The sequence below is a fragment of the Eleutherodactylus coqui genome, chromosome 13, assembly GCF_035609145.1.
Source record: "Eleutherodactylus coqui strain aEleCoq1 chromosome 13, aEleCoq1.hap1, whole genome shotgun sequence".
Taxonomy (NCBI): Eukaryota; Metazoa; Chordata; class Amphibia; order Anura; family Eleutherodactylidae; genus Eleutherodactylus; species Eleutherodactylus coqui.
Window position 1 is genome coordinate 69,937,410 of NC_089849.1, and position 27,631 is coordinate 69,965,040.

A 27,631-nucleotide genomic window follows, 5' to 3' on the forward strand; every position below is an offset into this window, starting at 1 on the left:
TCAATACGTGCGAAAAAAAGATGGCAGCGTGCTCTATTCTTCGACGTACCACGCAGCGTGAGCCCTATACTTTTGTATGGGTGGCGTATGCAAACACTAAACATACGTAATACATTGCGTATGGATCGCACTGCGCATGACCGCGTGTGTGAGATACGCAGTGCGCTCGCTGCCGTACGCAGTCTCTCCCGGCTCACACACACCGGTAGCGTATTACAGATATGGTCGTATGACTGAGCAATTCGTGAGGATTGAAGTCCATGAGGAGAAAAGTGACAGTAAGCTGCACTCCTGCAGAGGGCGCTCACACACTATACTGAGCATCTGCCTGGTCGCCTGTAACAGTGTGGTATTACCGCGCCATCTAGTGGTCACCAGAAGAACCACACACACACAGTCATCTTATAGCGCGCGTGCAAAAACGCAGCCGCTGAAGTCCTACACGAGACCGGCGGCCTGCTTTACTATGTTGTAATGTGAGGTATAAGCCTCTGGTTAATAAACCGTGACTAATTAGACAAGTACCTCACGCCACCCACTTCCTCTCTCCTGTAGCGTCACTTCCGCACAGCTCGGTGACAGTAACCCTGTGAGCGGGGCGCGGGACGGTCGTCGGTGAGAGGATGAGCGGCGGGCAGTGCGCAGGCGCAGATCGCTTCCGGCACCTGCAGTCTCTGGTGACTGAGTTTCAGGACACTGACAGTACAGGTGACTGCTAGGCGCAGTGTGTACAGAGGGGGCGCTGTGCCCAGGTCATGTACCTGCACAGAAGGGTCAGGGAATAACGCAGTGAGCAGTATAGGGTCTGTTCACACACAGTAAGCCCACTGTATCAGTACAACCACATATGTGCTCCATAGGCTAACATGTAAACAAGGAGACTTTTGCAATGACCAACTGTATTGGAAAGTGCAGCAGCTTGTGCTGTGCTATATGGGCGCAGTCACGCGGGCGAGTTTCCTTGCGCCAGTTCCGTCTGATTGCGATACGCAGGTGTTAATAGCGCATTGATTTAAATGTGTTTATTTACATCAGTGGATTTCCGCTTGCTAGATCGCACGTCCTCGAAAGGAGTCGCCAGACTTTTCTAAGGGCTCTTCAAAAAAAATTCTGCCGTGTTTTGCCTGAGTTCAGTGCGCTTTTTACCTTTTCAAGCACTTTCCATAACTTGTAAGCTTTAAACGCTTGTTAAAACCGCAGGCACACCAACCTCTTGAGGACGCGGACCTCTTTTTTTTTTTTTTCCACTTTTGTTTTATCCTCCTCCCTTTTTAAAAAATCTGAACTTTTATTTATCCACAGACGTCGCTGTATGAGGGCTTGTTTTTTTTGCGGGACGAGTTGTATTTTTCAATGGTGCTATTTAACCCTTTCCAACCCACTGTCTGACGTCTAAAGACATTCTGATTGAAGGTTACACAGCTCCAATGTCAGAAAATGTCCAGCAGGGTATTCTTACTGCAGATTACTGGCTGCTCTATGGTTGGTGGGCCTCTCCAGCATGTCCCATACCGCAGTACTGGCTCTAGCAAGCAGATGGCGCCATTGTATAATGGCAGAAAGAGAAAGCCCCCTAGGAAACCCTGAATCCAAAATTGGATTGCAAAGGGTTAATGTACTGAATTGTAATATAATGTACTGAAAAACGTAAAAAAAATTCTTAGTGGAGTGAAATGGGAAAAAAATGAAATTCCGCCATCTTTGAGTGGCTCTTGTTGCTACTGTGAACACACTGCTACAAAAATGACACAATACAAAATGTGTATTGTTTTTTTATTTTTCCATCTATATACTTGTGCGAGGGCTCCGTTTTCCGCAGGACGTCCTGTAGTTTCAATTTTTGATCGCTTATTAGAGATGAGCGAGCATACTTGGTAAGGCGATATACTCGAGAGAGCATCGCCTTTTTCGAGTACCTGCTGGCTCGTCCCTGAAAATTCGCGGGGGTCGGGGGCAGCACAGCGCTGCGGGGAGGAGAGTGAGACAGATCCCTCACTCTTTCCCTCCCGATCCCCTCTGCAACCCCCCCCCGGCCCCTCGTTCATCTCTATTACTTATTATTACATTTTTTTTCTTGCGTACCTTTTTTTAATGGTGACCAAAAAACAATTCTGGGGTTCTTTTGTTTATTTTTTTTGATGTTCCCCGTACGGGGTAAATAATGCATAACTTTTCTAGATCGGACTTCTACAGACACAGCGATGCCTAATATGTTGTTTTGTTTTATTATTTTGATACTTTTATTATAAATATGGCAAAAGGATTTAAAAAAAACTTTTATTACCTTTTTTTTTTTAAATAAATAGCAAAACTTTTTGAAACTTTTACTTCTTGTTTTAGCGCAATATCTCAGACTGATATTCTGCTCCGCCATCTGAATGTACTCTTTTTGCATCCGTTGGATCTGTAAGGCTGTGTTCATACAGAGGAGTGTTTTGTGAGGTCACATGACCGCGTTTCTTGCATTGCACAAAACTCGCACTGAAATAGACCCAGTCTTCAATAGGTTTATGCGCAATTTTTTTTTCTCTCGCAGCAATGCGATATAGAAAAATCGGAACATGCTCTATTTTTCTGCGTGTCCACAGAAATCTCAGCCGTTCTTTCCAATGGGTGAGAGAAAAAAACGTATCGTACTTGCATTTACATGTGAGTGCAATGGTATTTTTTAATTTTTTTTAATATTATTGAAAATACAGGGGATTTTCATGCGTGTGAAAATCGCTTGTTCAACGATGCGATTTTTCTCGCAAATCGCAACGTACTTGCGGTGACATCACAATTTTACAAGCATATCGGGCCGGGTTTCTTGAAACTAGATCGCACTGGACCGTGTGATTGCACGCTAAGGGCTTATTCACACGGGCGAGAATCTCACGCAGGTTTTGTGTATTGCGAGACGCGCAAAACATGCATGAATACAAACCCCATTCTTTTGAATGGGCGAATTCACGCAAGATTTTCTTTTCTTTCCGTGCAGCGCTGCTGTGAGGATTAAAAGCGCAGCATGTTCTATCCTTCATTCTTCCCTCGGAACGCCGCGCCTATTGTTTTCAATGGGACCATAAAAGACATTGCGCCGTGTGATGTGCATGCGAGCGCCGTGTGATGTTTACCATTGAAAGCAATAGGAAACATTTGCGATCCTCTGACGAGCGCAAAACTTGAGCCTGAGGATTGCAATTTCACGGAAGCGATGCGAGATGTTTTTTTTTTTTTTTTAGAAAATTGCCTCATATCGGTGTGAAAACCGTACGTTGGCAAGCGCGATATCGGGCCACGTTTCTTGGCATCATGCTTGTCTGTGTGAATGTAACCTAACTCGCCCGATATCGCGCTCACCAACGTGCGCTGTCCCCACGGATGCGAGACGTCTTTGTGTTAAAACCGCCTTGTATCACTTTAGGAAAGCAGCGATCGCAGAGTGTTTCCCATCGCAGTCGCTTACACCTCGCACGCCGTTCCGTGTTCTGCCGGCCCCATTGAAAACAATGGGCGATGCAAGGCATTCTAAGGAAGTGCCCCAAAATAGGACGTAACGTGATCTTTCCCCGAGCCACAATGCAGGAAAAACCTCACTCATGCTTATGAGCCCATTTAAAAGAATGGGGTTCATATTCGTGCGAGATTTGCGCGTCCCACAATGCACAAATCGCGCGTGATTTTCTCGGCCGCGTGTAAACTCCCTAAGTTGGTGAAAAACTGACCCCGTTAACCTACCTTTTCATGCGTATACCATGCAATTTTTTCCGTAAAAATACGTGATACATCTGTATTGCATGCGTGGTTTTCACACACGAGAAAAAAAATTGTACGTGGTTCCAATAGTAAAATACTTTAAAACCAGATCACGCCGGCACGCAACATCCATGACACGTGGGTGCAATCCGTTTTTTTTATGCCCCCATAAAAAATAATGACTAATTTCCTGAATAAGAATAGCCCAAAATTAGGACCTGCAGCCATTTGTCAATTTTGAATTATTGATCTGAGTGGAAAATCACTTTTGTGAATGAACATGTTCAAATGAATGAGTTTTTTCTTCTTCTCGGAATTGGACGGCACTCGCAGGGTGTATTCGCGCAGGCAATGTTCCAGTGTGAGTACCATCCGATTCCGAGATGGACAGAACTTGCACAGAATGCATTAACTCACACCACTGATTTTTCACTCTGACTTATTGTCCGACTTTGAAAAATCACTGCATGCCCTGTTTTGGCGCAATTCTTGTTCAAGAATGGCCCAATATTTTCTATGGGCACGTTTCCAAAATGGATCGCACTCACGTTTTTTTTTTTTAATTCCCAGAAAGCCCCTTCATTCTGGGGTGTCGCTGCCGTCCAGGACTCAACTAGGTTGGCCGGTAACCTGCGATGAGTGGATCGCATGTATTGGGGCGAGGGTAGTGTCTTTGCCATCTGCTCTGATTGGTACATACCAGGTCTACTCTTACTGATACTGAACTTTTTTTTTTTTTTAGATGCCAAGGAACAGGTATTGGCAAACTTGGCCAACTTCTCCTACGACCCCAAGAACTTGACATACCTCCGACAACTGCAGGTTCCGGATCTGTTCTTGGATATGTTGAGTGAAGACAATGAAACTCTGGTGGAGTTCGGAATAGGTGTGTATGCAAGTAGAGCATCATTATTCATAAAGTGGAAGCTCAAGAAAAATAAACTGAGGTCAATAAAATGTATATGGATAGAACGAATCGGAAATAAACCAGGACTGATTGAAATTCAGTTCTAGGACTTCTGTAGAGCTTACCCTCCTCACTTCACTCATAGTAATCTGAAAGTGCATGAGGCTGAGCTGCAATGCCAGACACAGCCCATGAGTGATGCTGTTTCTGGAGTTGGGTGTGGGGGAGGGGGGCGGAGTCTCGCCTCTTTCTCTAAACCCCATTAATTTAAAGGTATTTTCCAGAATATTTAAAAATCTAGCAGAAAACATGGGATGTTAAAAATAAAGTATTATCTGGAGAAATCCCTGTCACGTTGTGCTGCCACTGGTTCCTGTCCTCCGGGGATGATGAGATGACAGTGATTGGCTAGCGTGGTCACATGCAGGTACTTTAATTATATTATTTCATCCCCTGCTTTCTACTAGATTTTTAAATATCCCAAGCAATATCTTTAAATAATGTGGCTAAGGTCTCATCAGACGGCCATAGTGCAGCCACATTTTAGTGTTTGCATTATGGCTGCAAGTCGGTGCCGATCCACAACAAATAGTTTCCATTTCTCAATAATTGCTCTAAAAGAACTGTATAAAGGGTCTGACATTGATTTGCAGGAACGCTGCCATCCAATAGGTGGCGCTGCAGAGGTATTGTTCAATCTCCCTTATTTGCATATTACCCAGAGGAGCATGGATGGCCTTTATAAGTCTCCTCAAGGAGTGATGATACCCCTCCTGACCCACAACAAATAGCGCATGCAGTTAATTTCTAAATCCACAGCATGACCTTTTCTTTGTCGATTTTTTTTCTGCTGTAAGGCTACGTTCACACGACGGAATTTTCCACATGAATTCCGCCTTTAAAAAAACTGCAGCAAAATCTGCAGCTTTGTGCCACGTTTTTTCAATGTGAAATCACATGTGGAAATTGCCCTATCCATAGAGAAAATCCGTATGCGGAATTCAAAAAGAAGTGACATGTCACTTCTCTTTAGTCTCTGCGTCAGAATTCCATGTGCGGATCCGCAGCACAAACCGCTGCCGAAAGCCTCAGATTTTGATGTGCTTTATTAAGGCAGAATTACCCCTTTCCAATCCAATTTGCATCCTGGTTTTCCTAGGGGGCTTACTCTTTTTCTGCCGTTATACAACAGCGCTATCTGCTGGCTAAAGCCAGTACTGCATGAGGTGACACATTGCATAGGCTCCAACAGCAGAGAGGCTGGCAATATACAGTAAGAGAACCCCAACGGATGTCTTCCGACATCGGAGCTGTACAGCCTTAAATCATAATGTCTTAAGACGTCAGACAGTGGATTGGAAAGGGTTAATGCAAAAAAAAAAAAAAATTGCATGGTGGGCAAAATTCTGTAGCAATTCTGCGAAGTGTGAACTCTGCCTTCATATAAAACCCATAGTAAATATGCAGTGGCCTAATTCGCGCCTAAACCGTGCGTATTTGTCTGCAAATTTACTTGCAGAAATGCTGAATATTCATACTCATTTGCGATGTTTTCACTGGAGGCCTCGCAATGCTAAGAAAAAGCTGCGCTATAGCGCATTGTTTTCAATAGGGCCGATGGCAGCACCGCCAGCCCCATTGAAAACAAAGGGAGTACATCACGCTCCCCTGACACAGCTGTGACAGGGGATCCTTTCACCCCCACAACTGTGGCAGAGGTCCATGATGTTATCCCATTGCTTTCAATGGGGCTGGCGCTGCGGCCCATTGAAAGCAATAGGTTGCAGGCAACCACTGCAGCAATGATTTCTGGGAAGGGCTTGAAATATAAGCCCTTCCTTGAAAATCAGCCCTAGCTGTAGAAAAAAAAAAAATTACTTGCCTAGAAGAGCTGAATGCACTGACGGTTGGGCACTGGCTCTGCTTGGTCACAGCACTCAGCCAATCAGAGGCAGCGCTTTCTGGAGGCAGGGATTTTTCAGTCCCCGGCCTCCAGAAGACCCAGAAGGCTCTAAGTGAGTAATTTTTTTTATAGCTGGGGCTGCATGTGAAAAGCTTGTTGCCTAGCAAAATGCTAATTAATCACTGCATATGCTTATTAGCCCTTACACAGGGAAAGTTTGCTGCCTGATCGCAGCATTTTCATATAGGCCAAGGAATGGACATTTGAATGAGTATTTGTTAGGTTGATGATTAGCCCGTGTAAAGGGAACAATGGAGAAAATATATATTATATATAATTTTTTTTTTTAGTATTTGAGCGCTATGGCTGCCGTATTTGTATGGGTACTGTTACCGCAATAACATGTTGAACCCTAAAAATCCAAGATTGGGGTGATTCTACATTGACTGTTAAGAAATGCGGCAGGATGTTCTGATCACAAGGAACTCATGGTATAATTCACTTTTTCTTTTCTAAGGAGGTCTTTGTAATTTATGCCTGGATAAGGCCACCAAGAGTCACATATTGGCTTCAGGGGGTTTGAGTCCTGTGATCGCCTGTCTAGGAAGTCGGCGGGAAGAGACTGTCCTCTCGGCTATAACAACGCTCATGTACCTGAGTACATCCACGTCTCGGGAGCAGATCAGCGCTCCGCCCGTTATACAGTGCATGCTCAGATTCTCACTATCTGTGAACCGCAGACTTAGCAATCTGGCCAATGTGTTTCTAGAGGATTACTGCACTGAGAAACAAGTACAAGAAGCCCGGACTGTAACCCAGCACAGCGCCCTCGGAATACCTCTCCCCAAAGACCCAGCCTAGCAATGCTTTCCCCTGTGGACACTTACAATGTTCTGCGTACCTGCTGTACAGCAGTCACTGAATAATTACTTCTGCTATAGAGAAAAGCTATGTACGGACAGCAGTTGTGACACTTCAGTATGAATGGTTTATTTATCCCCACTCACTGGAAATAAAAGCTAACTTTGGTACAAAAGTTATTTGTGATGTCAAGTTATTGGACAAAATAGCCAGTTGCCCTGCCATTTATGACCGGGTTCACACGGGGCGGCAAAGGCGATGCAGAATTAACAGCCGCAGCATGTCAGTTTTTATTTTTTTTTTTTACCCATGGCGGCCTGATTCCTCTGAGGAGAGAAAGCTGTAACGGAATGCCAGGTCGAACCACCCCAAAACCCGCAGCGAAATGCCACAGGTTTTGAAGCTGCGGGATTTCCATGCTGTGGGAACCCAGCCTAAAGTTTACCCCCAGCCATGAGACCGGTGATAAAACCAGACAGCAGAATATGCTGCAGGGTGGAAAGTTTGCCAAGGTAACAAGCCGTTGTCGTGACAGGCTACCCTCATACGTTTTAGACATGTAAAGGCCTGTGTACTTCAAATGGAACATCAGATCAAGCAACTATATAGTCATGCTACATTACAGAAGTTACTTAGACCCAATTTACATATTCTGTAGGCTGGCGCTAATACATTCCTGGTATCGAGTCTGGCTTAGATACTGTGAGAAATACATTTGGCAAAACTATTTTTCTGTATGTGAAAAAACCACATTTGAATAAACTCAGTTACATCAGAACATGAGTGCCATGTGATTTTTTTTTTTATACGCAACTCCCATAGAAAGTTTTTTTTTAGCAAAGTCACCCTGAAATAGGGAATGTATGCAGTGATTTCTTGGGCTATCAGTCTGAGAGCACATGATTTAAATCCATATGTCAGATATCCCATGTGATAGCTGTGTGGATGCACCCATAGCAGCTGACCTTGCCATAAAAAAAAAATATATAGATTCTCATTTAATAGCAGTGTACTGTATCTTTCAACACTATGAAGCCAGACCGGACATGTGCTAAATTTGGTAGCACAAGCCTGCGACAGAAGAGTTCTTGATGTCAAAGTAAGCAGCATTCTTCATACTTTTAAAGAGGGGATGATGCAGTCATCACAGGCCTGGAGTCTTGCATATCACGGTGACCAAAGTCCACAGGTGTTTGAGTAGTAGTTTGCGGAAGGTGTGTTATGTATTATAACTGATATATACTGTAGTAGGCTCTCCTTGATTTGGAGAGGATATGGTATTTTCCTTGACTTCCCTGTACTATATGTATCACTGTTAGGGTAAACATTCCTGATACATGTGACATAATGGGGGAATATGATTTTTAGCACTAGCAAGTCAAGAACTTTTATTCTTAAAAGGGCATGGCCACATGAGTAGTTTACACAAGAAACAAAGTATTGATCTAGTTTATAGCTAGTACAACTTTGTGTCAGTGAGCAGATAGCCAAAAATGTGCCTCTTCTGCTTAGGGACATTGTGTGCCAATGGGATATTAAAACCAGGCTGTCTGACTCTGTACCAGCCACTTTTGCTGTACTGGAGATGACCATGGCAAGTCAGACATGCAGTACAGAAAAATATTTTCCTGTGCTTGCGCTAGGATACGGGTACCTGCAACCCATCCGCAAGGTTAACTGCAAATGGGCTGTGGATTGGATGCCCCCATTAACAGGGCATGCTGTGAGTTGTCACTTCTGCTTGCAGAAATCAGTTAGTTTCCGCAAGCAGCACTACTTTTCCATAGCATGCTATGAATATTTTCTGCAGATTGACAGTGTGGATGTCAACGCTATTCCACAATACAAACCTGTCTGTGCAGGTGGCACCACTGTTTGAACCGCCAGTATTAACTATCCCATTGACTAATACGCAAAAAAAAAAGGCTTCCAGAAGGCCACACAGCAAGTACAGTACAATTTGTGCAAATGGCATTCACACACTGCAGCTGCTCTATAGAACAGGCTTTTTGTTGCAGGTTCACCCTTCGTAAACACACGATGTGAGGAGTCTTTCTGGGAAGCCACCTCCCATCACTTCTGTGAATGTGTGTCCCTCCAGCATAGCTTTCAGGTGTGTTAGATTAGCAAGCATTTCCCATTGTTTTCAGCAGGAAACCTTGCATAGCATGTGAATGTTTTCAGTGGGACAGTAAAGCACATCAGTGCTGCATTTGAGGAATGTGAAAAAAAGCCATGATTTTTCTCCCCACTTGATGCAGTAACACACCACTCATGTACATACATGGCTTTATTCAAAAGACTGGCGTCCATATTCCCATGTCTCACCATGCAAAGCCCTTCAAGATTCTCACCTGTGTGAAACTGGCCTTAGGAGGCACTTAATTTTGTCTAATTGTAGTGTAATCCAGGTGGGGCTCCTTCACACAGGTGTGATTTTCATCTGTATTTTGTGATCCAAAACAAAAAAAAAAAAAAGTTTTTATGGATGGTTTTGGCTCACAAAATACTGAAGACATGTGAAGGTGTCTTAATAGTGATATGAAGCCAAGAATAAGTCACTGCTGGAAAGTAAATAACCTTTACCTAGTGTACATACAAACCAGAAGTGCCCTAGAGCAGTGTTTCCCCAACTCCAGTCCTCAGGGACCGCCAACAGGTCATGTTTTCAGGATTTCCTCAGTGTTGCACAGGTGATGGAATTATTGTCAGGGCCTCACATTGCCACAGGGGTTCTTACTATAGGATATCCTAAAAACCATGACCTGTTGGTCGTCCCTAAGGACTGGCGTTGGGGACCCCTGCCCTAGAGCACTTAATGCACAAGCAGTCCCAAACTCTTAAAAGTGTTGACCCAAGCAGGTAATCAGGAGTATAAAGGCCCATTTACACCAGCTGATAAATCACAGCAAAAAAAAAGCTAACTGGCGATAGTTTTAGCAATAATCTGTGCGTATAAATGTGTGCCCATCTTGTGCTTTTTGGGCACTGTTAGGTTGGCTTGAATTTAACGATCAGCTAAGAATAATTCACTCTTATCAGAAGTTCTCCACAAGGAATGCCGATAGCATTGTTTCCCTGTGGAGAAAAGGATCTGAGCACAGATAGCCCTCCAGCTATTAACTACATTCAACAAAGGCTTCATTTGCACACCTAATGGTACTTAAGTAGCTACTTAATACTTTTTGCAAAATAATTGTTCAAAGCTGTCACTCAAACTGTTTGTGCAATTGGCTGGTGTAAATGGGCCTTAAGGATAGCCACATGGGGCTGTGGATTTCCCACCTTGGAGTAGTGGGTAGAAAAGCTGCTCTTTTACACTTGCAGCCAAGCTGATGCGTTATACCAACTCATCTACACACAAGCCATACAAGTTAATTCTTGAGCAGATTAAGTCTAGATTTCACCTTTTGCAATGCACAGGGTAAATTCTGCAGCAAAACCCACATTATGTAGATTTCACCATGTAATAGCAAGTAAGAGCCACCTGTGGCCATACCCCAATGCTGAATTTAGTATTTGAGTACCATAAATAAAGCCATTGACATTTTATTTGAATGCTACAGCTGAAGTCTATAGTAAATCATTGGGGTCTAGCAGTGTTGTCAAAAATCAGCCTATTCTGGCTTTACACCATAGCCGCATGTTAGACATTTAACACTTGTGGTCGAAATGCTGTGAATGTCAATCTTCATATCATCTGAGATTTCGTTAAAATTAAACTAAAGAGTGGAGTCCTGAAACTTTTTTACCCATTTCTCAACTCTGGGAAGCTTATAATTATGACTAACCACAGGCTCCAGAGTAGATTATACTCTACTGCTTGATCCCATTAGGCTTAACAGAAGGATTAGACAACATTTTAGCTTATGCTGCATTGTCTCCGGCTAAGGGAGGGTAGGAGCCTCATGTAGCTGAGGCACTGCCCTCTGGAACCTGCTGAAACATGAAGGCTAAGGTAAAAAGTTCCAAATGCCAGAAAATCCAACAAGAGCCGACGCTGGCTGCTTAAAGATGAGAAAACATTTAAATATTTTTTATTATGTGAACATTAACAAAAAACAAACATCGCTACTAGAAAAAACACATTCATGCCTCTTCCAGTAGTTCCAGGGAAATGGAAAATGCACAGAACCATTTGTACAAAAGTCAGGACAAAAGTGCTTTAAACTGAAGGAAAGATGTACAGTCATAGATGGAAAAAAGGCAGAGTGGTTTAGCAGTCTAACCCAGGATCAGACTGGACTTCCCTCCAGGAGGGTTTCTTCTGCTGGGTACAGCTACGGGTGGAGCGGGCTGTGCAGGTTCTCCAGAAGCCTCTGTTGCAGGCTCCGTCTCTACAAAGAAGCCAGACAGTGCTTTAACACAATGGTCTGCTAATCTAATGACCAGAACAAGAATCATAGTGATGTGTATTCTACTCACCAGGTACTTCTGCTTCATCCTAGAAGAGAACACAGCAAGATTAGAAGCATGAAAGAAAGTTGCCACTAAAGAGCCCATCCCAGGTTCTGCAAGTATTAGGCCCATTACCCCAAAAACATTACCTTCCTACAGTAAACTAAAGCTTTTATAGAAAGTAATCTGCCATTGCAAGACATTCCCTATCCATACCACATCTTCTCCCGGCTGAGTTTTCTAGTTACCCCAGTCACTTCACCACAAGCCAGCTCCTCTTGTTGTGGAGAGTCTGTTCTTTGCATTCTTCATCCAGCAGGACAGTATAGGTTATGTCAGTAATGATGCAACATTCACTGCCTAGGAAGGAATGCTGATCTATTGCCAAGATTGCAGCAAGACAGTTCATGCACAAGAGTTCAAATACTATTGCAGACAGCATGCATGTGCAGTCTCAGCAGTAGCTTGGCATTCCCTGCTAGGCTATGAATTGCAGGAAGGAGAATGCCAGCAATGGATGCTTTGCCATCAGAAAATGATCAGCTGGCTAGAGGTGAGGCGACCCAGGGGTCTACAGGAGACAGCAGATTGGCAAGGAGAAGATGTAGTAAAGTTGCCTAGGGAGGAATAGGCAAGTATAGAATGTTTTCTAATGACAGCCACTTTACGCTATGGCAGTGGCAGCTATCAAAGCATATAGTACACCAAGCATCAGGTCATTACTAACCAATTGAGATTGTGGCATACCAACACTTAACTACCAAGAGGGGTCTCAAAGCTGCCAGTGCTTACACTGTTCCTTTGACCGATTGTCGTGTCAGTGCAATAGTGTGCACTGGCACCATTTCTGTGGGTCATCTAACATATGCCCTATTGTAAATGGGACTGAATTGTGAAAAAAAGCTGTAGGCAGACGCTATGTTGGTGGATACAAAGCCAATTAAATCTAGAGACCAGTTTAGAAAGGTTTATAGTACTGCCTAACTGGAAAGACTTATGTACCATTTGCAATACATTTGTGCAATATAGCCTGTTGATTGAGGTCAGGTAGAAAAACTAGGACCCTGGCACGACCCATTTCTAATTATATATTAACTTTAGTCAAAGAACAAAATGATCTAAGACCAGCAAGTGCAATCCAGTCATGCTCCTGGCCATCAGATTTTCTGCCTAGGACAAAGATGCTGACTATAATGCCTCATGTTCACCCAGCTGTCTGATGAAGTCTACAAACCTTGTTGCATCGGCTGATCTTCCAAGACCTATTATATACCATGGACTTTAGTCATCCACATTCACACGACCTGTTGTGGACTTTTCTAGCTCCTTTCATCCCTTATGCCAACTTGACTGTTGGTTGACTAGCATACCAGGCTGGCAGCAGCCTACATGCCAGTGCATAGTCCACATCAGATTTCCTCTTTTTGGGATGCTCTGCCTGCATTCTCTCAGACCCAGTTGATGAGGAGTGTGTGGCAGCCCCAATGCTACATATACAGGCAGTGAAATATGGCATCTCATGTCAGACTACAACCTTTGTCTACAGCCCTCATCCTCTACTGCAGCACAAATGTAGAAACCCATATGACTGAACAGAGCCAAATGTGGCATCAGTTAGGCCACGAAACAGCTGTGTAGTACATCCATGGGCTATGTAGTCAAATGGTCCAGTCCATGTGAATGGAGTTTTAAATACAAGTTATAGGTTACCCCCTTTTACTTATTTAGGGCATACACATTCCACAGCACTTGATAATGCATCCTGTCCCCATTAAGGTTCAATACAAGTTCACCTATTAGTATATTTTTGGAGTGTAATCAAGTCTGATTACAAGTCATAGATTTTAATATAGTCCTGGAATGAAGCCAGTATCATACAGATCAGTGACAAATGAGGGAAGAATGCACCTTCCACCTCAGCAGGATGATGAGATCAGCGATAGTCATTAAATACTTCCTCTTACAGGCTCATTAGGTCGGTTTCACTATGTGGCAGTATCAGATCTTGACCCATTTTACAGGGCAGCTTTTTTTAGCAGTATGAACTACTCCCAGTGTTACACATCTGGATAGTGTCAGTCTTAAGACATGCCAACCTTGCAACTTATTTTTTGTTTAAATCAAGGCTCTCAGGCAGATTTCACACCAAAGTTTGCCACTTTAGAAAGTACCCATTTACCAAAAATAACCAGAATCTATGTACATTTTACTACAAGAAATAATTACTGACTAAGCAAAAAACTGTTGTGTTCAGACATGCTGCCCCATATTGCATCAGGTATAAGACTAGGGCATGAAGAGACCAGGGCTGTGGGGTTAGAATGGGTAGAAGTGGACCGACTCCTGCTTCTAAAAATGTGGTCTAATTCAATGCAGGTTTCCTTCATGGGAAGTTAGAGAATTTTTGATGTCCTATTCATCTAAGCACCCAACAAAGACACTGATCTAGGATGCAACTTAGAATTATCAATTTTATCGCAATAGCAATTACCATTTTAATATAGTAACTTTAGCACTTAACATGAGTCTAAGGACGGTTTTAGTTCTTTTGAATGGGGTGATACACATGAGCGGTGTTCTCCTGTATGGCGCAGCAATGCAGGAAGCAAGTCGCAGCATGTTCCATCATGCTGCATGCTCTCGCATCGCAGCCGTATTGTTTCCAGTGGGGCCGAGGGCAGCAGTGCTGGCTCCTTTGAAAGCAATACGAGGACTCTGCAATCCTCTGGTGCGGCTGTGACAGTCAGCGCTCTTGCAGTCCTTTAGACAACTGTTGTCCCATGTAAAAGGGGCATTAGACTGTCTAGTTAGGCAGTGTTAGTACATAAACCCCAGTGTTAAGCATTAGTGGAAACTGATGATGAAATTCAGTCAATGCCATGTCATACTTTCCTATAACCCACTGAAACTTGCCTAGAGGGAGAGAAGACTTAAGGGATTGTGTCCAGAGTTGTGGAGTCAGTACACAAAACCTCCGACCCATCAGGTTTTTCCTCCAGACTCTGATTCCTTAAGGCCGCCTGCAGACGGCTGGGTCGGATCCCGCTGCGAGAATTCTTGGTGGGATGCGGACCTGTGCCCCTGCACAGCCCTGCAGCTCACCTGCTCCCGATGTCTCTGCACTATGTGCCGTCTGCTGCCCAGCTGGTGCATATGCAGAGCGGAGCCTGCCTGTCACTAGTGACGTTTGTGCGGGCCTCTGTGATCCTATGGCAGTGGGTGGAAGTCACGCCTGTGTGCAAGGGGCCCAATACATGAATTTGTAAGTCATAAACTTACTGCATTAGAAGGGTAACAGGCTTATCACCATTAAGATTAATTAAGCAAGCTAAATCTTACATATTAAGGTCTGATAGATAGGGACTTAGGCCCAATGCCCACGGACGGATTATCGTTCCAGAATTTGTGGCCAGATGCCCACTGCGAATTCCACAGCAATGTCTGTCCATAGACACGCCATGTTAAAGACTCTTCCCTGCCCACAAGTGGAAAACGGATTTTTTGCTTGTGGGGAAGAAATCACAGCATGTTCTATTTTGTGAAAAACAAAATAAGGCTTCTATTGCACTCAGTCTGTCCTGCGGCAAATCGCCACAGATCCGTGTCATCACTGGCAGCATCATGCCCTGCATGCCGACTGAGACACTCACCATGGATCTGGATAGGCGATTGGGATTTTAGCTGGCACCAGGTCTGATTCTGCTGTGAGATTTTGCATTTGGAATCTAACCTGGCCATGGGCATGAGGCCCTAGGTGATTCTTTTTTTTTATATGACATTTTAAAGCTTTTCTAAAAATTTCCACGAGGAAGTATGCAAACTATACACTTTTTTGATTTAAGAAAAAAGTTGGTACATTCCTACCAATGTCACAGCCCTGTTTCATGATAGCCCACACCTGGAACACAGCCCTGGCACATCCCAAAGTGTTGTGCAGCAGAGAATGCACATGTACTCCTCTGATCCATTCACTTCAATAGGATCACTGGAGATATGACTAACTCCAGCAGTCCCATTGAAGTGAATGGAGGTGCATCTTCTGTTGCCCCACACTTCAGCATGTGCCAGGATTACATTCCAGGTATGGGCTGTTGATTACCCCTTTAAAGGGGTACATCCATCTCATTCAATCATAGCTGATAACACCCATCCATACGCTATGGCTGCAGGAACTGCTGCACTGGCTCACAAGATTTCCATAAAGCCAATTCACTTCTATGGGAGTTGTGAAAACTGCATACAAGTCCGCCACCATTGCATACAGATGGGCATTCTCATCTCAATCAATGACAGATAGTTAGGACTAGTATATTATATAACTCATGGATTGCAGACTAAAGGCTCTACTAACCGTGTGTTCCACTATGTCGCTGTATTCAGCCTCTGTACATGTTCTGTGGGGATCATCTCCACAAGCTGCGCTCTCTGAAGGTCCTAGAAGGCAGAAGTCATGCTAAGCCATAGAGGTGGCAAACATTGCAAGGAATGCATAGCAGAATCTTAAATCAAACAAAACTGACAACTAGGCAAGCTGCCATAGAGTAATAGTCCAGCCTCACCCCCCCTTTAACCCCTTGAGTGGCACGCCCGGAAATTTTTCGGGACGAGCTCCACTGCTCATAGTGACATAGCCCGGAAATCTTCTGGGCTATGTATCACTATGGGAGCTGCAGAGCACAATGCCACAAGCTGTGACAGTGTGCTCTGCCTGCACAAACCCACAGAGAACAAAGCAAGGGCTTTGAAAAACCAGCAGAAGATATTGCAGATATGTCGGCAATCTCCTGCACTGGTTTGTTTACAGGTTGCCATAGAGACCATCGGCTTGTCAGAAGCAAGCTGATGGTCTCTGTGGCAGGGAGAGCTGGTTGTTAGCTGTCAGAGGACAGCTAGGTACCAGCTCTTACAGCAGAGATCAGAGAAAACCTCTGATCTCTGCTGTGTTAACCCTTTACATGCTGCAGTCTATGTGACTGCAGCATGTAAAGGGCTGTCACTGCAGCATGTAAAGGGCTGTCACTATCGGACCCCCGGAATGTGATCAGGGGTCCTGATGGGTCCCTGTGGAAGTCCCCTAAAGGGAGAAAAGAAAAAAAAAAAGAAAAAATTATAAAAAAAATAAACACAACACTTGTCACCCTTTACTTTGTAAAAAATCAAAAATATAATCACACATGTGGTATCCAAGCGTCGTAATGACCCAGAGAAGGAAGTTAATACATTATTTAACCCCTTAATGACATGGCCCCTTTTTTTCTTTTTTCCCCCCCATTTCTTATTTTCCTCCCCCGTTTAAAAAAATCACAACTTGTCCTGCAAAAAACAAGCCCTTATATGGCCATGTCAATGGAAAAATGAAAAAGTTATGGCTCTTGAGACGCAACTGCAAAATTAGTTGAAATTCAATGATTAGACCATTTTAAAAAACCTGCCCTGGTGGGCACGACAGGGTGGTAGGAAACCCACCACTCAAGGGGTTAAAGGGAGCTTCTGGGGAACTATTGATTAACTATTCTCATGATAGGGTGAGGTTTTGAGTGACAGACCCCAGCCAGTCAGCTGATTGCACCGCTGCCAGTGGGTGAACTGTTACACATCGGTTGAAGCTGCGAGTATGTGATCAAACCAGTTTTAACCCAAGATGCAGATATGCTCATCTTGGAAACCCCTTTAACTCCAATAGTGACCCATGAGCACCCTACATCACAGGGCACAGATGGGATGCCAGAGGGAGTCATCTTTTGTCTAAGCACTTAGATACGGCAGTAAATTGTGGCTGCAGCATCTATAGGCTCAATGGCCAGGATCCTCTCCAATCCAGCTGTTTCTGTGGGATGTCAGCTGTATATCATAGGCTGCTGCTATGCCCATTATCAGGAGTGCAGTGCTAAAATGGATGTAGTCATGTCCATTTGAAGCCTTATGCAAGAACATTATAGTTACAACTTTGTACTCTTACTGTGTTTCCCCAAAAATAAGACCTGCCATATTAATTTTTTGCCCCAAAGGAGGCACTAGGTCTTATAAAAGCAGCAGAGTACCACGATTTCAATTACAGCACCCTGCTGCAACCTCACTTTGGCTTTCAGAGGCAGCGTTCCTGCCTCCCACAGCAGCATTAGTGATGTGTGCTAAATGCAAAATAGAACAGACAGCACTCAAAAATAGTGTTCAAACATGTCTGTGGGGCTCCCATTGAAGTCAATGGGGAGCGTTCTACTATGATTAAGGCGGTCAGAATGCCATGGTAAAAAGAAAAAAGCGGCCAGGTCCCTCCCGCAGCTTGTAGATTTCAACAGAAGATAGCTTTCTGGTAATGGGATTTGTAAAGCTTGCCTCCAGGAAGCGATGGCTCTGCTTGGTTCTTGAGTGTCACGGCTCAGCCAATCAATGCAGCGCTTAATAAACCAATCACCGCTATCGCCTCCTGGAGGTGGGGTTTACGAACTGTTACCAGGAAGCAGTTTTCTGTCGGCTGCTGAGGAAACACTAGCAGCACAAATTGTGTAATTTAACCAATAAGAGTGCTGAAAGAATACTCCATAATGCATCCAGGGTCTTTGAGTTCCCACACCTCAGGCTCATGATACAGATTACCAAGTCACCACATTTCCTAAATTCTGGTCAACTTTAACACAGCCACACATCTCTCCAGTAGTCACTGCAGGGGAAGTTACATGTAATACAAGAACAGTTTGAGGCAGCCAGACTTGAGCCACTTGTAGGGAGTAGCTATATGGACATCCACATCCCAATTGAGTATATAGACAGGGGTGGTCTCTCTGCCCCCATGTCCTATAATAAGGCCTTCCCATTACACATCAACAAGTTTCTTTCCATCTAAAATCCTGTGACTGGCATGACACATTATGAGCAGAACCAGGGTGGCATGTCAAATATATAATATCCATATAACTACACCCATTATACTGATAAGCTCTGCCCAAGTTCCAGGAGCCATGCATCCAAGTCACCCAGAAATTTGCTACGGCTGCCAACACTCAGATATGCGTCTTTATACAGGGCAGGTTACACCAGAACACATTACCTGGCTCCGGAGCACAAGATGTAGGTGCCGGCTCGTTGTCTGGTAGGCCAAATATGTTGGAAGCCATCTTGTGTCGTCTAGCAGGTTGCTGCTTTGAAGCCTCAACTCCGAAAGTAAAACTGGAGCCGCCGCCAGGAGGTCTCAGAATCCTACGGACATGTAATAAGCTTTCATTACAGAGTTCATGTGCAAATGGAGGGTATATGCAATATCTGCGAGTTCATATCCCTACTGCCTAAATCTGCTAGTTTAAAAAAAATCATGTCCCCATTAACATAACTTAGTTTATGGTGCTGAGGACACAACAAGGAGATGGGTGATGTATGTTTTATACTCTGCTCCCATAATAAAACTCAGGCCAATAGTCTAACTTTTCAGAGTCCATGCACATACACTCCTATACAAGCCTATGGGAGTGCACATGCACAGGACTCTGAAGAGTCAGATTTGTGCCAACTTCAGTGGGTGCAAAAAAAAAAAAAGTTTAGACATCACCCAACTCCCAGTTACCTTAACAGCACCACAAGTTAAAGGGGTTGTCTTGCGAAAGCAAGTGGGGTTAAGCACTTCTGTATGGCCATATTAATGCACTTTGTAATATACATCGTGCATTAAATATGAGACATACAGAAGTTATTCACTTACCTTCCCTGCGCTGGCGTCCCTGTCTCCGTCTAACTTCAGCGTCTAATGGCCCGATTAGACGGGCTTGCGCAGAAGGCTTTGGCTCAGTCTGGCACGAGCGGCGTTCTGGCTCCGCCACCTTCTACGTGTCATCACGTAGCTCCGCCCAGTCACATGTGCCGATTCCAGCCAATCAGGAGGCTGGAATCGGCATGTGACTGGGTGGAGCTACGTGATGTCGTGTAGAAGGGGCGGAGCCAGAACGCTGCTGCTGCCGGACAGATGGTGCTGTGGGGATGTGACAGGTTCCCTTAAATCTATATTAACCCTTTCCAATCCAATTTGTATCCTCGTTTTCCTAGGGGTCTTACTCTTTCTGCCGTTATACAACGGCGCTATATGCTGGCTAAAGCCAATACTGCATGAGTTGACACATTAGATAGGCTCCAACAGCAGAGAGGCTGGCAATATACAGTAAGAGAACCCTGACAGATGTGTTTCAATATTGGAACTGTACAGCCTTAAATCATAATGTCTTCAGACATCAGACAGTGGATTGGAAAGGATTAAAGGTGTTTCTAGGGAAATATTGCTGATCTATTCTCAGGATAGGTCATCAATTGATCAGCTGAGGTCTGCCACTCAGGACCCCAGTTAATCAGGCACCTGCTGTCATTGCTGCTACCCTGACCCCTGTGTACTGGCTGCAGCAGCTTCTGCTCTGTACCCCAGTGTAGCAGCAATGAAAGCAAGTGTTTGATCAGCAACCCCCCCAGCTATCCTCAGGACAGGTCATCAATAGTATTTCCCTAGAAAACCCCCCTTAAACACTTAATTCTGTGCAGATCACGTGAGAGGAGGAGACCAAGATGCTCAAGCAACCATTCCATATTAGTTTCTATCTTCCACTCTGCAAACTATAGAGGCAGAACCATGGGTTTACTTATGAGACATGAGCACTCAAAGAATGAGCAGTGTGAAGAGGAGAATAGTCTATGCTTATCACTGCAGTCAGCCCTACGATAGCATAAATATCTTTAGATCACCCGATGAACCTGAACTTTAGGGAGGAGGGGGTGTTAGGATGACACCATGGGCCACTCGAGTGTCAGAGGTACTGGTAGGGAGTTCTAAGGTGGTAACAGGAATCAGTCTTCAGGGATACCCTTTTCAGGGCGACTACCCCACTGTTTAGGGCACTGTAGGGTGATCATAGGGTAAGCTATACCTTTATGCCACTTTAAAAATACACCGATAGAAGTTTCCCAGTTAACCAGGGAGTCTACCTGGAGAAGTTCATCCTCGGAATCATGGTAGTTTGAGTAGTGTTTAAATTCAGCATTGAATTCCAGTGTTCTGATATTAAGTTGTCCTCTAGTTCTTATATTTAAGGCAAGATTCACAGTGGCCCCATGGTGCTCATCATTTGTGTATGATATTTACAGTTGAAAGGAAGGTGAATTGAAAGTAATCCTAGTCACTAAGTGGTTTTGCAGGTACCATTCTTTTGATCAAGTTTTTACACAAGTGACTTTTCACACAGACTGATTTGCGCACATCTCACGATACTAGAGCATATAGTTTGGTGTTCTGGACATTGCATGGACCAAGTGTCTATGTCCAATGCAAGCTGCACCAAAAATCTCAGGTGCAACTCAGCCCTGTGAATATGGAGAAATCATGGTAGTCTGGGCCAGACAGAAGAAAAAGGGTACTTCATACAGCAGAAGTGGTGCAAGCTTTCTGCAGCTGAAAATCTGCACCATTGGTGTAGTTTGACACTGAAGTGCGAAATCTGCACCATTTGAGGTTTTTGATAAAGATTTTGGTGCAGATTTCTCTGTGGAAAATACACCATTCCTATTGTCCAGTTCTGTCACAGTAGCACAGCCATGAGTGACATTGCTGGATCTATTATGGCTGACACCTGATGGACCCCCATTCACTATTGATCTGGCTTTCATTGTGTCAGCTTTTTCTGGTACATTCAGCAGTAATCTGTGACAGAGGCTCCTAAGGGAACCTGCAAGGTAGATGTCAGTAAGGCTTTAGTTTAGGCCATGTGTTACATGTTAATTAAACTACTAAATAGGTCTGTAGTGCTCAGAGGCAGTGATATAAGCACCCCAGAAAGGGCTGAACGGAAAGTCTTACAGAAAACCCAACACTCCAGATGGAGGCACAATTCATTTATCAGGGCTCCACAAAAACTGTAAGATAAAAATGTAACTGCTTCCAAACTAGCACAACTCATGGGGTGTAGAGAAGAGCGCTCCTGAGAAGCTAGAAGACAGAACTGCTGGGACAGGCACTGCTGCTCCATAGAGCTACTCCTATATCTTTTTGGATGATTAGTGCATTCCAATGCAGCAAGTCAGTTCCTGGCTGTAGCGAGCATGCGTGTCACACAACACAAGTGGGCAGGGGACAGCGTGCCCGTTACATCTGCCAGGGAGCTATACATGTGTGCAATAAAAAAACCTGAGGAGGGAGGTGCGGCTATTAGAAGAAAAAAAAAAAACGAGTGAACTACTAAGGAGCAACAGGGATATTTTTAATTGGTGGCATAAAGAGCATAAGTGAATAAGGATGGGGGGGATTCAAATAGTCTCTACCCTAAAATAAGCCCTAGCTGCAGAAAAACCCACATACATCATTTAGTGCTATCTGGCTCCGCTGCATCTTCTCCATGGTCCCCAGGCATGTCTTCTGGCTAGGAATTGGAAAATTCTGACCTCCAGGAAGCGCTGTCTGTCTATGAATGGCTGTGATTGGTTCACCGAGCGCTGGCTCCTGTTGGCCAAGTGCTGTGGCACTCAGCCAATCACAGACAGCGCTTCCTGGATGCAGGGGGAGGGGGGTTCCAATCCCAAGCCAGAAGACATACCTGAAGACAACTACCAGGGAGAAGATGCAGTGGAGCAGACAGCTCTTAGGTAATGTATGTTTTTTTCATTTTATATGCAGCTTTTACAGTAGGATTTCCTACTGTCATAGCTGCATTGCACTAATGCATTTTCATGCGATGCAACAGAGGAAGGCTCCATAGAGAAACATGGGCTACAAAACATCACAAATAGTGTGCATATTGCAAAACCTGTGAGGTTTGACTCAATGTTAAAGGCAACAAAACATAGGAAAGCACGGGCTTCACATACATGCAATTTGTAGCATTGACCTCTTGTCACAACACAAGAAAAAAAAAAAAAAAAAACACATGATTTTGTTGCTCTTGTGAACGAGGCCTAAGGCCTCATGTCCACGGGGAAAATCAGGCCCGCTACGGATTCTCCATGGAGAATCCGTAGCGGGTCCCTCCTGCCCCGCGGACATGAGCGCTGAAAAGAAGAATAACTTACCCGCAGTGAACCGGGCAGATCTCTTCTTCACGGCCGGATTTTCTTCGGCCGGCGGATGTACTTGGTACACCAGGCCGAAGAAGGAAGATCCGGCCGTGAAGAGGAGAAGACCTGCCTGGCCCGCTGCAGGTAAGTTATTCTTATTTTAGGTCTCCCGCGGAGCCATCCCTGGGGGAGACCCGCATGAAAAAGGAGCATGTCACGTTTTTTTTCATGCTTTTTTTTTTTAATTCACTTTTATTGACCATCGTGGGTATTTATCTACCTGCGGGTGGTCAATGCATCCCTATGGGATGTGGATCCGCATGCAGGTGATCCGCTGCGGATTTAAAGTCATTTTTGCCCGTGAACATGAGGCCTAAAGGTTTTCTACATGATATGCAGCACAGGAGGGGAGGGGGCAATACAGGCTTTTTTGCAGGACAGCTTTGATTTTTTTAGTTGTACTAAATCTGCCATACAATGTATTGAAAAATGTCATTCATTTTTTAATGGTGATAAGATTGTAAAGACTAAACCTCATTAAAAAAAAAGCAATTGTGCCACTTTAAGTGTTCATAGTACAGTAAATGACAAATGCTGTTCTGTGGATCAATAGGATTATGGTGATACCAAACGATGCACCCAGAGTTTAGACAACAGGTAAAAAGATATTTCATGCCAATTAAAAGTTTCCTTAGTGCTTTAAATAAGTGGAAGGATCAACATCAAAAAGCTTTGATCTCATGGTCCAAAATCCTGAGTCCCATGACATGTCAGGCAGTGGGTTTTGATGGGGGTTCCTAAAGAGGTTTTGTCATTAACACAAAGCCCTGTCCCCCAGCTGGGCCATGCCTGAAACTATAGTATACTCTCCTCTCTTGGAGCCACTGCTGACAGCTGGCAGCAGTGACTTCAGGTAGATGGGTTGGCCAGAAGCATGCAACTGCAGTGTCACTGTTGCCATTCATAACCTGGGGACATGATGCTGCAGCTTCCAATAGGCCAGTTGAGTCCCAGGAGAGGAGAGTACACTGGTTTTAGGCAGGGCCCAGCTGGAGGATGGAGTTTAGTGAATAGGACACTTCAAAATGGACAAGTTAGAATAGTGAGATATTTGACTTGACACAAAGCAAAAACCTTGGAGGAATCTTATGGGGAGGTCTGCAAAAAAACTCATATTACCCATGTGGAATACAGTTCAGTCCAGGCAGACAAGTGTGGGGGGAGCCTGGGGGTCTGTGCCAATAGAGCAAGTTATGGAGGCGGTACTATAAGCGATCTGCCCAGAACATAAGGAAGTGGTTGTGGAGTCTGGCACTGCCACCTCCCCCTGATTCTGGAGTATAAGATGCAAGAACTATTTAGCAAGAATTTGATGCCAAGTGAGTTTAGGGCCCAATGTCTATGGGTGGATTTGATTTGTGGAGTCTGCACAGGGTACCCACACAGGAGATCTGCAAGTCAAGCCGTCCATAGGCATCCACAGATGAACTAAAGCATGGGTTCAGAAAAAAGTTAAACGCCGCATGCTCCAACTTCAGTGGAGATCTTGCACGGACAGCTTCCATTGAAGTCAATGGAAGCAATCCGATCCACGGCCTGTTCGCAATTCAATTGTAGACAGGCCACAGATTCCATGGGAAAGCAGGGGATTTAAAAAAAAAAAACCTGGACTGCACATGTCCAACAGCGAACTGTGCAGAGCATCTGCAGTATGGAAGACGCAGGAGTACAGATGTTTTTGCAGACGCCACCGGGCCACACAGGGATGCATGGTCCTCAGCTGCAGTCAGATTCTGCAGCGGGCTCACACATGGAACCCAACCCGCCCATAGACACGAGGCCTTAGGCTACCTGTCCACAGGCATTGCGATATACTGCGGCAGATCTCTGCTGCAGGAGCCGTCGCCGGGGAGCAGGAGCCAGCTGACGGATCTCCGCGGTGAGCCTATCTGACAGATGGGCTCACCGCAGAGAATCGCAGCATGCTGTGATTTGCCGGCAGCAAGCGGAGAATAGCTATGATTCTCCACTCGTGAAGTGGTAGATTTGATTAGTACCATTTAGGGGCATATACATATTTCTGAGCCAAAGTAACAAAAAAGCCACAATTTTGGCATGCTGTACTTTACTTGATGTGGTCACTGCAGAACTATTGCGATTTTTATAGTTCAGACTTATGAACACGATTAGAAATGTACGGGGGTTCTCATTTTTTAATGGGACAATTGAGAAGTTTTTTGAACTCTGCTAGTTCTAATCCCCTGTGAGGATTAAATAAAAAACAATTTGATCTCTCATACTATATACTGCAGCACTGAAGTATTGCTGTATGTAGTTTTTAAAGTTGCCCATCAAGCCCTGCCACAGATATATTGTATCCATGCACTGCGATATTCTAATTATGGAAACCCATGTGATGTTGTAGACTCAGCATGAATAATCTGTAATAAAGCACAGTGCAATGCGTGTGAAAGGGGGATTATGAACTCCCATCCACACAGGACAGTCATGGTCTGTTCTTTATTACAAGTGCTCATGGTTTAGGAGATATTGTATGTGTCAGCATAAGAGCCGCCAGATTCCTTAAATGCCCCGTTACCCCTTTAGAAAAACAGCTTTGTAGTTGGATGGTAAAAGAAAAATTCCAAGTTTTATTTTTTGGACAGATCACCCAGCTTTAACTCCAGATATGCTGAATAAAAGTGAGGACAAACACCCACAGCTGCTCTACTGCATGTACCCCTGTCCAAACATGTATGACCGGCTGTAACAGACCTGCAGTATAGAGCAGCATTAATGCAGACTGATGACGGAGCAATCTGTCTCAGAAGACCTTCATAGAGCGCATAACAAACCATCAGGCCTCCAGCCAGCCATGATATATACTTCTATAATAGGGAGGCAGCAGCAGAAGAGGCAGCGCAGGTCCTGCCATGCTTGTAAGTCGCACGCGTGACACTCCTACATTTCCTTTGTTAAATCTTCTCTGGGAATACAGCAGCTGATGTGCCTCACCCTACATAACACCAATATGGACTACTCATCACTGAGTAATGCAACAGGGGAGGAGGAATCACGGCCCCAGATGACAGCGGTGCAACATTCCCAACGGGAACCCCACCCAAAAAAGGAAAATGCAATCCATGACTGAGTGAGACAGACGGGAAAGCAACAATAGGAGCCGGATACTACGCAGTCATGAGTCGGGAGATACTTTATTCACAGGCAGACAATTATAAGGGGGCATGCTCTACATAATGCATGCAGCCAGACATAGGGTCTTATTAGAAATGACAGCACACAAAGGGTGGATTATAGAAAATGCAGATGTTAGAGCGATGCAGTAAAGCCAAGTACATTCCATCCACTATTGCCATGCTGGCATTTAAAAAAAAATATATATAGATATACATCCAGAGGTATATAGTAGAGCTGATCTAATGCATGGTCCATAGTGCAGGATGTGGGGCATCAGCTGCCACCTACTGGATGGGGGTGATTAAGCTGTCATATCCATACAGATGGCCCTGCAAGCCTATTCCCATGGGGTGGATTTGCTGCAGATTCTCCACATGCTGCATTGGAAAAAAGTCACAAAACCCATGCAGAAAGTGTCAGTTAGAGCGATGCAGATGATTGCAGCCAGTGGACTTCAATGGAGAAGCCGAGAGCTGCACTGATTTTTCACATCAGCGATCTACAGTGTGACCATGGCCCAAGGAGACAGGCAGCTAGCAGCCCATAGACCCCAGTAGTAGACACTTGGCAGCAGCCCCCACATCAACCCCAAGTACTAAAGACCAACCGTTACACCCAGTTATAACCACATCAGGTACTACTGTCACCATCACCGGCCAGATCACATCAGGCAGCTGCGCACTGATACATGGAACACACAGCACCAGGGGACAACAGTTTAAATACCAGCCCACCAGTCGGGGATAGTCTCACCTGGAGCTGCTGCGACCCTCGGGGTCCAGTCCCTGGAATGTGGATGTAGTAGTCATATCTCTAACCGGCAGCTACCAGTACTGACACCCAAAGCGAAACGTTACTGCATTTATAGGAAAGAGTTACGCCCCTGCTGGTGTCTGATTGGTCGCTTTGTACCGTTACTTTGCTTCTGATTGGTTGAATGTGATATTCGGCATCAATTATTGGTGGTTATTTCTGTCACTCCAGTATCAATGCCAGATTTCTGCGCATGAGACGTAGTGGAGAGTCCCTCCCGCTGACAGAAAGGCACCAATCAGAGACGAAGCCGGTTTCTTCTCTGTTCGCTTATTGGCTGTTGAGCTTGCCTGTTGTTTTTTTCCCCCTAGTCTTTCTTTGTGAGTGAATAGTGATGCGCTCCGGCAGAGTGAGGTCACGGGGAGGGGAGGAAGAATGAGCCGGCGGATATCTGGGTGGGGTGTCTGGAGATGGATGGCGGCTCATGTGGAGTTCATTAGTAACGCGGTACATCCAGCACAGTGTAACACCTCCGTATAAGCATGATATATATATATATATATATGGGGATAGGTGCAAGGAACAGCAGTCTAGATGTATCATGAGGAAGCAGCTTCTTTTTTAACCCCTCAGTGACCACACTTTTTTGCTTTTTTCCATTTGCGTTCCCCCCGCCTTTAAAAAAAAAATCGTAACTCCTTTATCCATCGACGTCGCTGTATGAGGGCTTGTTTTTTTGCGGGACGAGTTGTATTTTTCAACGGTACTATTCAGGGTGGATTCAGACGACCGTATATCGGCTCGGTTTTCACGCGGAGCCGATATACATCGTCCTCATCTGCAGGGGGGGGAGGATG

General features: G+C 44.7%; 2 protein-coding genes across 3 annotated transcripts; one reads left to right on the forward strand and one right to left on the reverse strand.

The window, feature by feature from the left end:
* The first annotated feature begins 563 nt into the window (after window positions 1-563).
* On the forward strand, window positions 564-8,141 carry ARMC7 (armadillo repeat containing 7). Of its 2 annotated transcripts, none has more exons than XM_066588177.1 (3): window positions 564-708; window positions 4,481-4,624; window positions 7,066-8,137. In XM_066588177.1, exons 1-3 carry the CDS (start codon window positions 624-626, stop codon window positions 7,407-7,409), a joined length of 573 nt encoding a protein of 190 aa, XP_066444274.1. In that variant the 5' UTR covers window positions 564-623; the 3' UTR covers window positions 7,410-8,137. The 2 variants fall into 2 exon arrangements, with proteins under 2 accessions (XP_066444274.1, XP_066444275.1); XM_066588178.1 differs by lacking the exon at window positions 564-708 and adding an exon at window positions 4,306-4,396 and having other exon boundaries at window positions 7,066-8,141.
* Window positions 8,142-11,422: 3,281 nt separating this feature from the next.
* Window positions 11,423-26,894, reverse strand: JPT1 (Jupiter microtubule associated homolog 1). Its single transcript, XM_066586392.1, has 5 exons — window positions 26,775-26,894; window positions 18,856-19,004; window positions 16,159-16,241; window positions 11,835-11,853; window positions 11,423-11,746 (listed from the first exon to the last, which is right to left on the reverse strand). The coding sequence occupies exons 1-5, from the start codon at window positions 26,828-26,830 to the stop codon at window positions 11,634-11,636; spliced, it is 420 nt and encodes a 139-aa protein (XP_066442489.1). The 5' UTR covers window positions 26,831-26,894; the 3' UTR covers window positions 11,423-11,633.
* Between the last annotated feature and the right edge of the window lie 737 nt (window positions 26,895-27,631).

What these genes read in the sequence shown, in the direction of transcription:
- ARMC7 (XM_066588177.1), top strand. Translation starts at nt 624, where the DNA reads ATGAGCGGCGGGCAGTGCGCAGGCGCAGATCGCTTCCGGCACCTGCAG. An exon ending in TCAGGACACTGACAGTACAG is followed by an intron (nt 709 to 4,480) that starts GTGACTGCTAGG and finishes TTTTTTTTTTAG; the next exon opens with ATGCCAAGGAACAGGTATTG. An exon ending in TCTGGTGGAGTTCGGAATAG is followed by an intron (nt 4,625 to 7,065) that starts GTGTGTATGCAA and finishes TTCTTTTCTAAG; the next exon opens with GAGGTCTTTGTAATTTATGC.
- JPT1 (XM_066586392.1), bottom strand. Translation starts at nt 26,830, where the DNA reads ATGACTACTACATCCACATTCCAGGGACTGGACCCCGAGGGTCGCAGC. An exon ending in GAGGGTCGCAGCAGCTCCAG is followed by an intron (nt 19,005 to 26,774) that starts GTGAGACTATCC and finishes ACATGTCCGTAG; the next exon opens with GATTCTGAGACCTCCTGGCG. An exon ending in ATCTTGTGCTCCGGAGCCAG is followed by an intron (nt 16,242 to 18,855) that starts GTAATGTGTTCT and finishes TCTGCCTTCTAG; the next exon opens with GACCTTCAGAGAGCGCAGCT.